Genomic DNA, 13,824 nt, shown 5'->3' on the forward strand with positions numbered 1-13,824 from the left:
GATTAATTTTTCCTGGGCTGCAAAACGTCTCTGTGTGTGTGTGTGTGTGTGTGTGTGTGTGTGTGTGACTCCTTTTGTGTTGTGTGTGTTATTCCCCTGGTGTTGCGTCCGTGCACTGAACTCTTCTTTGATTGTTTGATTCAGTAATAATAAGTATTACGAACTATGTAAAAATGTGTGCTGTCTGTCTGTCTTCTTCTTCGATGTGATGTATTTATTTAGTATTTTGAATGTGAAGTGCAACTCTGTTGTGTTTTATTCCCTCTGTGTTATTCCCTCTGTGTTGCGTGCATGCACTGGACTCTTCTTTGATTACTATATATGGTGTCTTCTTCTGTGCTATTCAATCAATGTGTGACTACTACTGTACTTCTTGTTCTTCTTCCGTGTTGTAATGTGTACCTAAAATGATGTATCTCCTTCTAAGACCCTGAGTTCTGTGTTAGTCTCAATCTGCATTTGACTTCTGTGTTGTCTTCAGTCTCTATGTAAACTAAATATAATAACATTAATAACTAATAACTACTATATGTAACCTGGCTCTCTTCTTCTCCTGTGAATATTTGATTTTCCTTCTTTGTGCCTCCCTGCACAGGGGCTGCTGGCAGGGAAAACACAGAGCTTTCTGTTTTCAAAGTTTGGGAAAAAAGAGAGCAAATATAAATTGAAAGAAATTAATTGGATAGTATTAAGATAAACTAAGCTAAGCTCAGCTCACCTAAATCCTACCCAATCCTTTCTAACAACACATAGGACCAGGTAAGTAGCAACTCCTGACTATAAAGCAATCCAGGCAGTGCACAGTAAGTACCTTTCTCATGTTGTACCTTAGACAGCACCAGCTTACAAAAGGCACAGCAAGCCTGTACACAGAGGCTTTTATGCTGTTTCTATGTCCCTCCCCCCAGACACTGTAATTGGAAAGGCAATCAGAGAGAGATCTTGCTCACTGGCCACGTAGACATGTCAGTCTTCCCCCACCTGCTCCCTCTCCCCACTCTCTGCCCCCTCCCTCTTCTAAGCTTCTGTTTCCCCATACAGACAGCCCTCCAAATGTCCAAATCACTGAATCTTTTTTCCCAATCTTTTCTGAATTGATTTGGAAGCTCCAGATCGATTTGGAAAGCCTAAAACAGCCAGCGATTTCATTTGGACACGCTGATTTGGCGTCTGAATAGTCCGAATCTTTTCTGAACCCAAATTGCAGTCTGATGCTTCACACAGCCCTAGAAGGCAGGTCTTTGCAGAGGCCAAATCGATCATTGTTAGCCCTTATTGAATGCTGTCTTAGCAATTCACGATGCCAAAAGGGGCAAAGGGCAAGCAAAGAAGAGAGGATCATAGGAAAGGAGGGCTGAAAGGGACCTCACAGGGTCACAGCTAGTCCAGCCCCTGCTCAAGGCAGGATCATCCCTGACTGAACCATCCAGACCAAGGGTCCGTCTAAGCTCCTCTTGAGCGCTTCCAAGGAAGGAGGCTCCACAGGGTCTCTAGGTGCCTGCTCACTGCTTGACCACCCTCAGAGTCAGAAAGTTCCTCCTGATCGCCAACCGCCCTGTTGCCTGCTGGCCACTGCTTCTAGTCCTGTCCTCTGCGGCCACAGAGAAAAGCCCATCTCCATCCTCTATAGTCTCCATCGGGTATAAACCCTTCCAGAACCAGTTAATTTGCTCTCACAATCACAGTCTTACACAAGCATAAGCTTCAGTGGAAATAGGTTGCCGTAGTTTTGCTCCCACAACTCAGCCGAGCAACTAAAGCTCCATGCTGAGGTCAGGAAAGAGAGAAAAAGGGCATTCGTGGGGAGGGAACTACCCAAGCGCCATAGAGGGAGAAGCCAGCCCAGCTTGGTGATAGCACGGGAAGAACTGAGGCTGAACTGTATGGAGGTCCTAGTGCAGAATAGCATTGTCCTCCCAGACCACAAGCGGTAAAAGCAACTGCCCTTTGAATTCACAGACCAGCTTATTTGGGGCTCTGTCGGACAAGCCCTTAATATGCCAAGTGCCTAAGTTACTGATACAAATGGTCTTCTGCTCTGGAGACACAGGAGATGACCTGGTTGCTTACCTAGTTGCAGCTGTTCCCTAGGACAGTCCAGCCCTGCCCCCTATAAAGCAGTGATGCTGCAGGAGGCAGGTGGTGTCATCTCTAGGTGCCTCAGATGACTGACTTGATAATGCTGCCTGTATCAGGTAGGATGTCCCCCGGGAAGGAGCTCCTCACCACAGCCCTTGGCCTTGATGCTAGCCCTGGGGCTGCAGCAGCAAACAGGACCCGAGCCCCCGGGGCAGCTGGGCAGCATTCCTTCTCCCTACAGAAGTGTTGCTGCCTGAGTGCCTGATACTGTCTTCCCTAGCTACGGCTCTGTCGGATCCTGAGCATGGAGTACAGGAGCTGAGCAGGATGTTAGATCAGTTATTCTGGAGAGTTCTTGGAATTGTTCCTAGTCCTTGGGTGGGATGTTCAGTAGTTGGGTTGTATTTGCCTGTTGTCATTGTAAGTATTAACAGCAAATGCCTTTTGGTCGCGAGATGGAAGGGACACCTGTATCAACCCGAGAGCCGCTGGAAGCTGATGATTGCCCTGTTGTGTTTCCACAGCGTTGGGAGCGCAGTTACATCTGCACCAACCTCGGCAGCTCCTGTTTGTGGAAGTCGGTGGAACAGCACAGATCCGCTGTTCCTTCAGCAAAGATTTGGATGGGGCAGCAAAACTGCACTGGTATCTGAGAAAGGTGGGTGAGGCCCCCACACATATTAAAAGGTGTAAGGATCAAAATGAGAGCCGATTTGCTTGCAAGCATCAGAGTTGCAGCACAACACTGGACATCAGGGACATCCAAAGGAATGCTTGTGGCATTTGTTATTGTGCAGATGCACGCAGCAACTCTTTGAGTTTTGGGATCCGAACCACAGTGACTGCTGGAGCTAATGAACCACTGCTTCTTTAATTAGAGTATCTGAGTGTCTCACTGCTCCTGTTGCATTAGAAACCCCCAAGAAACTGGAAGAGTAGAAGAGTCAAATGCTTAAGTGAAGCTGTATTTTTAGCCAAGTAAACTGGCTTCAGCCTTAGCTACTGAAGGCAGAGAGAGAATCGGCTATACAGCGGTTTTTTCATGGGAAACCTGGCAAGTGCTGCAGGGAAGTGCTGGAGTCTGTGGGACTGGTCTGTGCAGCCAGGCTGGGAATGTTTCTCCCTCTGAGCTGTGACGGTGGGTGAGAATATTGTGAACTCCGGAAGCTGCTAGTGCTGCCTTGAGAAGGCTGCCCCGCTCTATCCTGGCTAGGCTGGCTGTGCATTGGGCTGCTTCCGCGGGGCACAGCGTGTTTCCTTATTCCCCAATACATGTTTATCTCTCTTGACAGATGCACCGCTGTGGCAGGGCTGCAGCTCAGCTGTCTGCCCCTGAACTCTTGGCTTCCTTTCTGCCCAGATAGCTTTACCAACAGTAGCTCCCTGCTGCTCCTGGGCCCTGTTGCAGAGGAGAATGGAGTCCCAGAGCCTGCACATCTGGCCTGTCCGATGCAGGGTGTTGCCCACCTCGTGCACGTTTTCTGGCGCGTTCCCAGAGAGGAGCCAGCACAGGGGCTGCTGGACTCTCTGGAAGCCAGGGATGGGTCCTTAACACTCATCCATGGCATCAGCATCCCCTGGGCCAGCTGGGCCAGTGGGGCGGCCATCACCTACCAGGTCACATTCAACTCATCTGACAGCAGCATTAGCAGACACACCATGTATTCTGCACATGAGTGGTTTTGTGCCAGCTCTTAGGACTGAAACTGCCAAGAGCTTCTAAAGTGCACGGGTGAAGCTCTGGCTGCATTTTGCTCAAAGGCCAAAATCCGATTCATTCCTCTGGAACAAGGATCCCAGCCCCTTGTGCAAAGACAAGCTTCTGTGTTGCTTGCCGAGCTGCAGAGCTGGAAGGCTGTTCTTCCCCAGGGGCCTTTCCCCATTAGCAGAGACATTCAGGAAGGAGGAAAAGCCCCATGTTCCCAGCAACACTTTTTGATTGTGCGTGTCCCCCTTTGCCTGCCATCAGATGCCCTCCCCTCTGAGGCGAAGCAGAGAGCTGCAGGGGAGAAGAAGAGTCAAGGAGTGATGGGAGCCTCGAGAGTGAGCGAGATGTGTAGGGGGCGAGGGGTAGGCAGGCCAAGGAGGGTGGTGGGCTCTGCAGGGCCAGTGCAGCTTCCTTAGTAACTTTTTGTAGTTAGTCTTATCCTTTTCCCATTGTGGGGTTTTAGGGATTGCCCCCAACAGGTAGCTTGCTACCCTTCCATTCAGGTCTAAAGTGCTTGAGCTATATTGGGCGTGGGGAGTGACCCCACACTTTTTTACCGGAATTCTAGCTCTCAAGAACAAAAGCAAAGCCTCACACAGAAACTTGTTTTTCTGGCAGTATTTCAGCAGTCTGGAAGTTGTAAATCAGGCAGACTTTGATTGGCTAAACAGGATACCTACTGGTGTTGGTTACCGAACCTGTCTTTGGGTATTTGTTTAAGAATGGGGCAAATCTGCCAAAGCCTGTACCAGTGATGATCCATTTACAACCCCCTGCCAGACACTGAATGATTGAGACATTTATTACACCTCAGACATTGGACGCCTGTTTTGAGCAATATGAAGATGTGTTTAGCAAGGCATAGCATGCATGCCTATGCATTTGTCACATACATGACACCTTTCCTGTATTCAGTGCACCTCTTACAGGGTTTGCTTGCAATGTATATTTAGTTTTTTGTATTTTGTAGTGACTAGATCAATTGAAAAGTATATGTCGGTTCCTTGCCTTCTTGAGTTACTCTAGCTCAACCCTTATTTAGCTTGCAACTACCTGTGTGACAAGTGTGTCAAGTGAATGATGACAATGGACATGGCCAAGTGCATGAACAGTTTTATTTACACTCTTTCTAACACTATAAAATACATCTTGGAAATAAGGCTAGGCCAGGGAGAGGCCTCAAATGACTTCACTTAGGCTGGGCAGTACACAGAGACTCTCAGTCCTTGGGGTCAGGTTTCATCCAGCGCTTGTGCTCCACAGCTCTGCAGTATTTTTCAGGCAGGACAGTGGCTCTGGAAACAGGAAAAATAGGTGTTATATCCCACACCACCACCACGGAGCAGGACTTGCTATGGGGCCACCTGCCATGGGGCCTCCAGTTGTGCCAGTCCTGGAGCCAGTGCTGAGGGGCCCAGCAACCCTTCTGGCACCTCAGCCTGCAGGGAGCAGGGCTGATGCAGCTGGAGGGACTCTGTGAAGGCTCCGCTCCCATGGGGAGACCCAGCCCCCCGGGAATATGGGAGGACGTAGGGCAGAAGGGAAGCCCAAAGCAGGCGGCAGGAAGGCGGGCTCCGGGCAGCACACAGCAGAGTGACCTGCCTCCAGCCACTGCCATCGCCCGCCCTGCTCCAGCTGCCCTGCCCTCAGCGGGCAAGTCTCAGGGGCCCAGCCCGCCTCCTGCACCACCCGGCAAGTCTCAGGGGCCCAGCCTGCCCCAGGCTGTGGTGAAGGGGGAGGGAAGAAAGAGACGGCATGAGTTGTGCTGGATGCTGGTGGGCATCACCCTGAGACCACCACCCACGGTCCACCCCTGCGTGGTCCCACCCTCACCGGCGCTCCTCCATCCTGGTTCTCTTCAGCTGGGCATTGCAGTCTGTGGGTTTCTGCAACTCTTGTTGCTGGTACTTCCCAGCCTCAAGGCAGATGGCCCATTTGTGCACCAGCTGATCCTGGCGCTCCAGCATCAGGCGCCGCACTGCTTTGCCATACTGGACGGGCTTGGTTACCCTTTCCTCCCGCTGCCTTCTCATCTTCAGTGCCTGCTCCTGCTGCTTCCTGAGGGAGACACCAGCGCCCGTGACAGGGGCCAGCCCAGCCCCGTGCATGGGCAGTACCTGTCCTCCCCCCCGCAGACTGGCAGGGCCATGACCTTCCTGCCAGGGGCTGCTGTGTCCCCCTCCCGCAGACAGGGGCCCTGCATCGGCCTGAGCTGGGTTGTCTCCACCGCAGCTCGTGCCCGCCAGGCTCGGCGAGAGCTGCACAGGGCAGGCCTGACGCAGCCCAGCCCAGTGCCCCCGCAGGCACACGCTCCTGCACCTGTGACCCCACTGTTGCTGCAGGGCTGGGCCGCTCTTTGGCCTACCTGACGACCTGCTCGAAGTAGCTGCACTGCCGCTTGATCTGTTTGACCTGCTGGTGGTCCTTGCAGGCCATCTGCTCCAGGACGCTCTGCTGCTTCTCCCTTTCCCTGGGCTCCTGGTGCTGCTTGGCCCGGAGCACGTCCTGCCGGGAGAGAAGCCCTGACTGCAATGCCCAGGCAGCAAGGAGCCAGGCAGAGACGCTGCCCCTGCTGGCCTGGGGAGCCGGCCTCGACCTTCGGGCTGCCTTTGCCTGGCTCCTCTGCGGGCTCTATAGAGCCAACAGGGCCCTCTTCCCCATCTGATCCACGTGAGATGCTGGCTGCCACGGCAATGCTGGAAGGAGCCAGGCAAGGTGCACAGCTTTGTCTGCTGCCTCGCAGAGCTGTCTTTTCTCCCGAGCCCAGGCTGCCGCACGCCCACCCGCATGCTGCTCAGCCAGGGGCTGCAGCCGGGGTGGGCTCAGTCTGCCCTGCTGCAGTCACAGGGGGAAGCATCCCCCACTCCTCCCCCGGGTGCGTGTGGGTGAGGCCCTCCTGCTGTGCTGGTTCTCAGCCTGCCAGAGAGGCTGGGAGGGAGCGAGGGCAGAGGCAGCCGCCTGCGTTACCTTCTTAGCTGGGAGGTCCCTGGCCCTCTGCTGCAGGGTTGTCAGGCCGGTCATCTCCAGTTCCTTCTCGTGGAGGACCTTTTTCTGCGCCTTGAACTCTGCTTCCTGCACCTGCCACAGCACAGCCCCAGCTCCATGAGCCACTGACCCCTCTGCACATCGGCACACACGGGCACAGCAGTCATAATATCATACGTGTGTGTGTGTGTGTGTGTGTGTGTGTGTGTGTGTGTGTGCGCGCGTGGGCGCGCTGAGGCCCTGATGTCTGTGCAGCATTCTCACACAGGCAGTGCCAGGTGCACACATGTGCCTAGCAGCCCCACACAGCCACATGCAGTATTAACATGCGTGTGCAGTACTCACACAGTGTTGTGCACACAGAGCATTCGCACGTGGTGACACACACACGTGCAGTGCTCCTGCGTGCAACTTTGTGTTCAGCTTCCACACATGTGCTGTACCATCAGCGCACGGGGGTCTTTAGTGCTCTCCTTTAGGCCAGGCAATGCTGAGACCAGAGCCAGTCATTCCGGCCACCACTCATGCTCTGCAGGCCTCTGCCCCTGCACCCATGCCATTTTCTGGTTCTGATTGTCCAGGATGTGCTGGGGCTCTGATCCTGCACTCGGGCAACTGGGACAGTGCAGCTCCCTGTGTCATGTGGGGTGAGCCCACACCCGTACTGATGGGCATGGTCAGGATGAACCCCCGCCACCCTTGCCAGTGCCATCCATACCCTCAGCTGCTCCTGGTGAAGCTGCTGCAGGCGGTCCCGTATCTCCTGCGCCACCAGGACCTGCACCTTGTTTAATAGCAGCCTCTCCTTCTTCATTTTCTCCAGCGCCTCCCTCTCCTGGTTGCTCTGGATGTCCTGGCGGTGCAGAAGCAGTTTCTCTGAGGCCTCCTTGTGCTGGGCCACACTGGCCAGCATGAGAGAAGCAGGCTGCTAGCTACTTTGGGGTGGGCCTGCCCGGGGCGGCTGCAGGAGGCAGCTCTGCTCCAAGCCAGGCGCCTGAATCCTGCTCCTCTGACAGGTATCATTTGCATGGGTCATGCTTGGGAAAACAGCCTTGCACAGGGCTCACATGCCACACATGTATAGGGCTCTGCTGCCCACATGGTCATTTCGCCACCGTGCAGCTGACTGTGTTCAATTCCAGCAAACGTGCCAGTACTGGCCTTGCTTTCTCCAGCTGACCTTGCACTCAGTGAATGCCTCAGCTCTGCAGGCAGGACCCTGCCGGACCAGCCTACAGGCACCCGACTTGCTGACAGGTGCAAAAAGCCCCGTTCGCCCTGAGGCAGGCGGAAGGCTTCAGTGCCCAAATCTCAGCACAGCCCTGGAGCAGCCCCTGTGCACTCAGCTTGGAGCACAGAACAAGCGCTGGGGACCAGCCCTGAGTGTGCTGCTGGGACCGAGCATGCGGAGGAGTAGCTAGGGGCCAGAAGCAGGCACAGGGCATGGCTCTGCTAGCCACTCACCTGCCTGCTGTCCTTTGGCCCTGGGCCAGTTCCCACTTTGTCCCTGACGTGGGGACAGCGCAGCGGCAGGTCCTGGACTGGGGCCGACAGCCGAGCTCCTCTCCAGTTGGCCTTTGACTGGCCGGGAGGAGGTTGTAGGAGCAGCTGCCCCTGACGTCCTCCTGCTTCGTGCAGCTGGGGGAGCTGGAGGAGGAGAAGAGCTGCTCAGCAGAAGCCTCCCTGACACCCCTTCCCCAGCGCCCAGGTGCCAGGCTGCCACCCCCAGCCCTTGGCCTGGCAATGGGCAGCAGCCACCCTGGTCCTGGGAGAAGCTGTCCCCTGCCCAGGCTCCGCGGGAGGACTCTGGCTTTTCACAGCCCATCACCTACCACGAGCGTGGAGTCTGAGCGGCCTTTTGCCTGCTGGAGTCTGGGCGCTGAGGACAACAAAGGCAGCTTAGCCGGGCTACTGGATCCTCGCGAAGTCATCCTTAATCCGCAAGGCTGAACCAAGGGCCCGAGGCCCAGGTGCCCCACGAGGTATCTCTGGGCCTTCTCTATCTACACTATTTCCTATTCTATCTATGTAATCCTATCTATGTTATTTTGAAGGTATCTATATCTATGGACTATCTAAACTACTTCTATCCAACTAATATCTATACTACGCTAAAAGCTATCCTATCCTATCTCCTCACTACTAACTGAATAACTGCCAACGCTATGATCTACACCGCTGAGTCTCTAGGTTGAGCCGAGACTGACCAGGTGGAAGCCAGCGCTGGTATTTATACCCCGCCCCCCGGTCTCCGTAGCGATGGAATGACACAGGCATGACATGACAAAGCTGTGTCCGGTGCTGTACGTGGCAGTTGGAGAGGGGCCCTGGGCCCGGTCCTGCCCCCACACTCGGCCTCTCCTGGGGCCTGCAGTGTCCAAGCAGCATCTGATTTTGTCCCAAGCCGTTACGGCCAAGGAGGTCCTGAAAATGCACTCAGCAGCCCCCAGGCAGAGGCCTGAGCCCTGCAGCAACAGAGGCCACGGCAGCCCTGTCCGCCAGTCTGTTGTCGGCTTCACGGCCTCCTGCCCACTGCTGCATCCAGCTCTGAGGTTTCTGAGCACAATCCTGAGCTGAGGGTTGCCTCGTGCTTAGTGGCGTAGCAACACGCACTAAGATCACCCTGCTCTTACAGTTTCATAGTTTCATAGCTGGTAGGGTCGGAAGCAGATCATCTAGTCCGACCCCCTGTTATGGGCAGGAAAAGATGCTGGGGTCAAATGACCCCACCTAGGTGGCTGTCTAACCTATTGAAGACCCCCAGGGTAGGAGCCAGCACCACTTGCCTTAGAAGTTGGTTCCAGCTCCTAGCCGCCCTGACAGTGAAGGAGCGCCTCCCGATGTCTAGCCTGAACCTATTCTCAGTCAACTTATGGCCATCGTTCCTTGTTACCCCTGGTAGGGCTCGGGGGAACAGGGACTCTCCCATTGCCTGCTGGTCTCCCTTGGCAAGTTTATAGGCGGCCACCAGATCCCCTCTCAGCCTTCTTTTGTGGAGGCTGAACAGGTTCAGGTCCCTGAGCTTCTCCGTGTAGGACCTGCCCTGCTGTCCCCTAATCATGCGGGTGGCCCTCCTCTGGACCCTCTCCATGTTGTCCGCATCTCTCCTAAAGTGTGGCGCCCAGAAGTGGACGCAGTACTCCAACTGCGGCCTGACCAATGTCGCAAAAAGGGGGAGGACCACTTCCTTGCACCTGTTCGTGATGAATCTATGGATGCGTGACAAAGTGCGGTTAGTCTTCCTGACCGCATCCCCATAATGACTGGATTTCTTGTGCAAATCGTGCCTGCATGCCTGACAAGGTGCATGGGTTCCCCTCGGCAGCATCCCTGAAGGGCACCGCTGGGTACTTCGGTCCTTTGGTTGAGAATTCTTCCTGCCCTTTGGGCGGGGGGGCTGGACTCGATGATCTTCCGAGGTCCCTTCCAGGCCTAATGTCTATGAAATCTATGAATTACCGGTGTAAAAAGAAACGAGTTGGAGGGGAAACTGAGGCAAAGTGGCAGGCGGAGATTGTGGTTCAAGCAACTTTGTATCATGCCACGGGAAAGGGCAAAAGGGGATTTTGTAACAGAGAACCAAAGTGTACATGGTGGCATGACAGCATGAGACAACCCGCAGTGCATCAGACAGAAATACCTGTTGAGCAGATAGCCCAGAGCAGACTCCTCCCAGTGACCTCAAACAAGTCCTGCCTTTCTTCAGGGTTGAAAAGGTGTCTTGAGAGACTCTGCCAAGGAGAGGGGAAGGCATCATGTTTCCCCTTGAAGGGCTGTGGTGTAAAAGCCATTGCAGCTCCTGCTGGTTTCCCTCAAGGAATAAAATGCCGACTATGGGACATTCATCCCAACCACAGAGCAAATGTGCTGCCCTGCAGTGTGTCAGCAGGAACGCTGCCCATTGTCAGACTGCAGTCCAACGTGATCCCCTTTGCTTACTGGTAGATTGTGCCCACAGACACAGATGCTCTATCCCAGCCGGGAACTTGTATTTCCAGCTGCTGTGGTATGGAAGTGGACTAACCAAATACTCCTCTTTGCCTAACTAGCATCCTTGTGCATCCCAGATCCTGACTTGCGGTCTGCTGGCCAGACACCACGTGGCCTGGCCTGGGGTGCGAACAGGCAGTGCATTGCAGCCGTGTGCTGGAACCCACTGCATGGGCTATGTCCTCACAGGGCTTCTCTCCTCCCCATCACCAAATCGCACCCTGTGACTCTCACACTGAACCTGTTTGGAAGTTCATTCCCGGGCTCATCAAAACAGCTATGCTGGGCTACACCTGGTGAACCGGGCTCCTGCCTGGCTCATGCACTTGGTACACGACAGTTGTCAGGCAGTTCAGATGCATGAAACAGCCTCAGAAGCAGCTGTGTGCATGTGCATGTGCATGTGCATGAGCTCTTTCTTGATACATGAAGGAGGTATCTCCTTTTATTCATCCAGCTTGACGCAAGTTAGCTGGGCAGAAGGTGCCTCTTAAAATACCCGAGTGGTGTGGAAACGTGCTGTTGGCAACTCGTGCACGTCTGAGAGTTTAATGTCCTCTGTTAGACCTCCAGGTCAAACAGTTTCATCTCTGCCCGCTGCCAGGAGTAACAAAATCCCGTGCCATGAGCAGTGCAGTACCAGGCTCTTGCACATCGCAGTGTGCAGCCACCTGCATTTCCTCCTGTTGAGAGTGGAAAGAGCAGAGAGGTGACACACTTGGGGGCAGCTTCTGGAGGGGCAGTGCTGAGACCCCCTGATCTAGGTGGGGATGATTGTGAAAGGGGTCTTTAACACTATTTAGTGATGAATCTTCACAAATAAGAGCTTGAACTTTAAAGAGACATTCAGCCCCCTAAAAGACACCTAGAGACAGATACTTATCTTCCACCAGCAGGACTCTGTCAATGCACATCCATGTCCCCAGGGCCTTGGGCAGACAAGGTTCTTTGGGTGAATCTGATATCTTTTTTAGATCAACTTAAGTAGTTGGAAAAAAATGTTAAGCAAGCTTTTGGGTTCACCAACCCGAGACGGGCTGGGTTGCGGGGACAGAAGGAGGGCAAATAGTGGAGAAGTACCTGGGGAGTTGGATGTCAGGGAGGTTATAATGTGTCAAAAATCCAAGGTCTATACTTAGTCCATGATTTTGAGTATGCGGCAGGGTGATGAAGTGGACTTCATAGGCTCGTCTCTGGGAAGTGTTTTGTAATTTTCCTTTGAGGATCAGAACTGAGAGATTGGAGAGAGAGTGGTTTTCTTGAGAGAAATGTGCCCGCACGGGTGGTTGCGCATTCCTGTCTTTGATAGATTTCCAGTGTGCGTCCGTTCTGGTGCGCAGTTGTTGTTTGGTCTCTCCTACCTATTCGCCATCATTGCATTTGGTGCACTGGATGAGATGTATTACACTTCTGGAGGTGCAGCTGTAAGTTCCGGGAATGCTGATGACTCTGTTGTGGAGTCTTGTGCTCTTTTCTTCTCTTCCTTTCAGTCTCTGAGGGGTCCTTGTTTGCTTTGTGGTTAACTTTTTCTGTTTCTTCATCTCAATGTAATAATTCATCTCCCCCCACCTTCTTTTCCCCTTCAGCTTTTCATAAGACAAATCCCAGTGTTTCCTGGTTTCACAACTTAAATTTATTCCAAATCTAGTTTTAAGCATTAATTCACAAAACTTGCATGTTCCTTCAATAACCAAAACCATTTCTACAACATTCTGGTGTGGAGGCAGGAGAAGATTTTTGTTGTTTTGGGGGGGGTTTTGAGCAAATTCCAATTATTACCAGTACATTTCCAAGTAAGCCTCTTTTTCCTGCTCCACTGTAGAACAGGGACTTTGCCATTGCTAAAACTTCCCTGCTTGCGGGTATTGAGGCGGATGGGAGAAATTTGCTAAGGCTCTAACCATGACACAGAAGCATTTCAGACCCAGGTGCGAAGGCCTGCGCTGTCTCTGGCTGGGGAGACTCCTTTTAGTCACCTTGCAGCTGCTCATCTCTGGTGCCTCTTTCACTCCCATTGAGTTTTTTCATTCAAACTATAAGTCAAAAGTCTCTCTTATGTCAAAGACTTCCAGCAAAGGAATCAGGAGCTGCCGTGGTTTTGCTCATATTTCCTTAGTTAACTGCAATAATGGGAAAGGTAATTTATGTTCCCCACTTGCACTTCAACTGTAGAGTAGATCTTTGCTGATACAAGTCAATTCAACTCCATCAGCCAGGCGGTAGCTGGTAGAAACCACTCTAGTTCCACAGATGTCAGCTTCAGCTTGACGTCAGATTTGGATGCCAGTGATTTGATTCAGAGCTCTGAATTGGTTTTCCGCTTCCATTCAGAGATTCGAGCATAGGGTATAATGGGGAATCAATGAAATATCTATAACTTCATCGTTTTTGGTCTGATTTGGAGGAAACTTGAAGGGAGGTAGCTTCTGTTAAGATTATGAGGCCAGCCAAGTTTCAAGGAGATAGATGCAGGGGTTTAGGGGAAAGTAGACCCCAAATTCTGGAAAGTAAAACTCACGTCACGTGTATGTGTTATGACATTGGGGGGTGAAAACTGCAGGGATGGTAGCCCCTGCTGAGGCCACAAAGCCTGCCAACCTTCAAGGAGCTAGGTGGAGAGGTTTAGGGGAAGCTGCATCTCAAGCTGCTGACAGGCAAAAGCCATGACACATATGACCCTGTGTGTGTTAAGGCATAGTGGGGTGAACACGGCAGGGGTAGTAGCCCCTGCTGAGGCCACAAAGCCTGCCAAGTTTCAAGGTAATAGGTGCAGGGAGTTGGGATAAACTACACCTCAAGCTGCTGACAGGCAAAACTCGTGACATGGGTGCTTGTGCAACTGTGTTTGTCTTGGGGCACAGGGGAGTGAACTCTACTGCAGGCCTGGCTTCTAGGCTCTGCCAGGCCATGAAGCCTGCCAGATGTCAAAGAGATAGGCGCAGGAGGAGTCTGGCTTCTGGGGCCCTGCACCTCTGGCTGCTAACAGGCAAAACTTGTGACATGGGTGGGGGATTGTGTGGGTTGAGGTGCACCCTACCTGGTAGTGTCCCCCAGTGAGGCCT

At 53.0% G+C, this 13,824-nt stretch overlaps 1 protein-coding gene across 2 annotated transcripts; it reads right to left on the reverse strand.

Annotated features, from left to right (window-relative positions):
• Nucleotides 1–4,884: 4,884 nt before the first annotated feature.
• On the reverse strand, nucleotides 4,885–11,285 carry LOC149864267 (cilia- and flagella-associated protein 45-like). 2 transcript variants are annotated; one of them, XM_090048370.1, is made up of 7 exons: nucleotides 8,605–11,284; nucleotides 8,237–8,419; nucleotides 7,491–7,625; nucleotides 6,755–6,865; nucleotides 6,153–6,292; nucleotides 5,621–5,845; nucleotides 4,885–5,082 (listed from the first exon to the last, which is right to left on the reverse strand). In XM_090048370.1, the coding sequence occupies exons 1-7, from the start codon at nucleotides 8,701–8,703 to the stop codon at nucleotides 5,007–5,009; spliced, it is 969 nt and encodes a 322-aa protein (XP_089904496.1). In that variant the 5' UTR covers nucleotides 8,704–11,284; the 3' UTR covers nucleotides 4,885–5,006. The 2 variants fall into 2 exon arrangements, with proteins under 2 accessions (XP_089904496.1, XP_089904497.1); XM_090048371.1 differs by lacking the exon at nucleotides 6,755–6,865 and having other exon boundaries at nucleotides 8,605–11,285.
• Nucleotides 11,286–13,824: the final 2,539 nt, after the last annotated feature.

This window comes from Crocodylus siamensis, chromosome 5 (assembly GCF_052110815.1).
Source record: "Crocodylus siamensis isolate JL-2025a chromosome 5, ASM5211081v1, whole genome shotgun sequence".
Lineage (NCBI taxonomy): Eukaryota > Metazoa > Chordata > Crocodylia > Crocodylidae > Crocodylus > Crocodylus siamensis.

Excerpts from the sequence above, each read along its gene's own strand:
- LOC149864267 (XM_090048370.1), bottom strand. The coding sequence starts at position 8,703 with ATGACTTCGCGAGGATCCAGTAGCCCGGCTAAGCTGCCTTTGTTGTCC. Across the intron at positions 6,866-7,490 it reads TTCACCAGGAGCAGCTGAGG|GTGCAGGAAGCAGAGTTCAA; the intron begins GTATGGATGGCA and ends GTGCTGTGGCAG. Across the intron at positions 6,293-6,754 it reads GGGACCTCCCAGCTAAGAAG|GACGTGCTCCGGGCCAAGCA; the intron begins GTAACGCAGGCG and ends CTCTCCCGGCAG.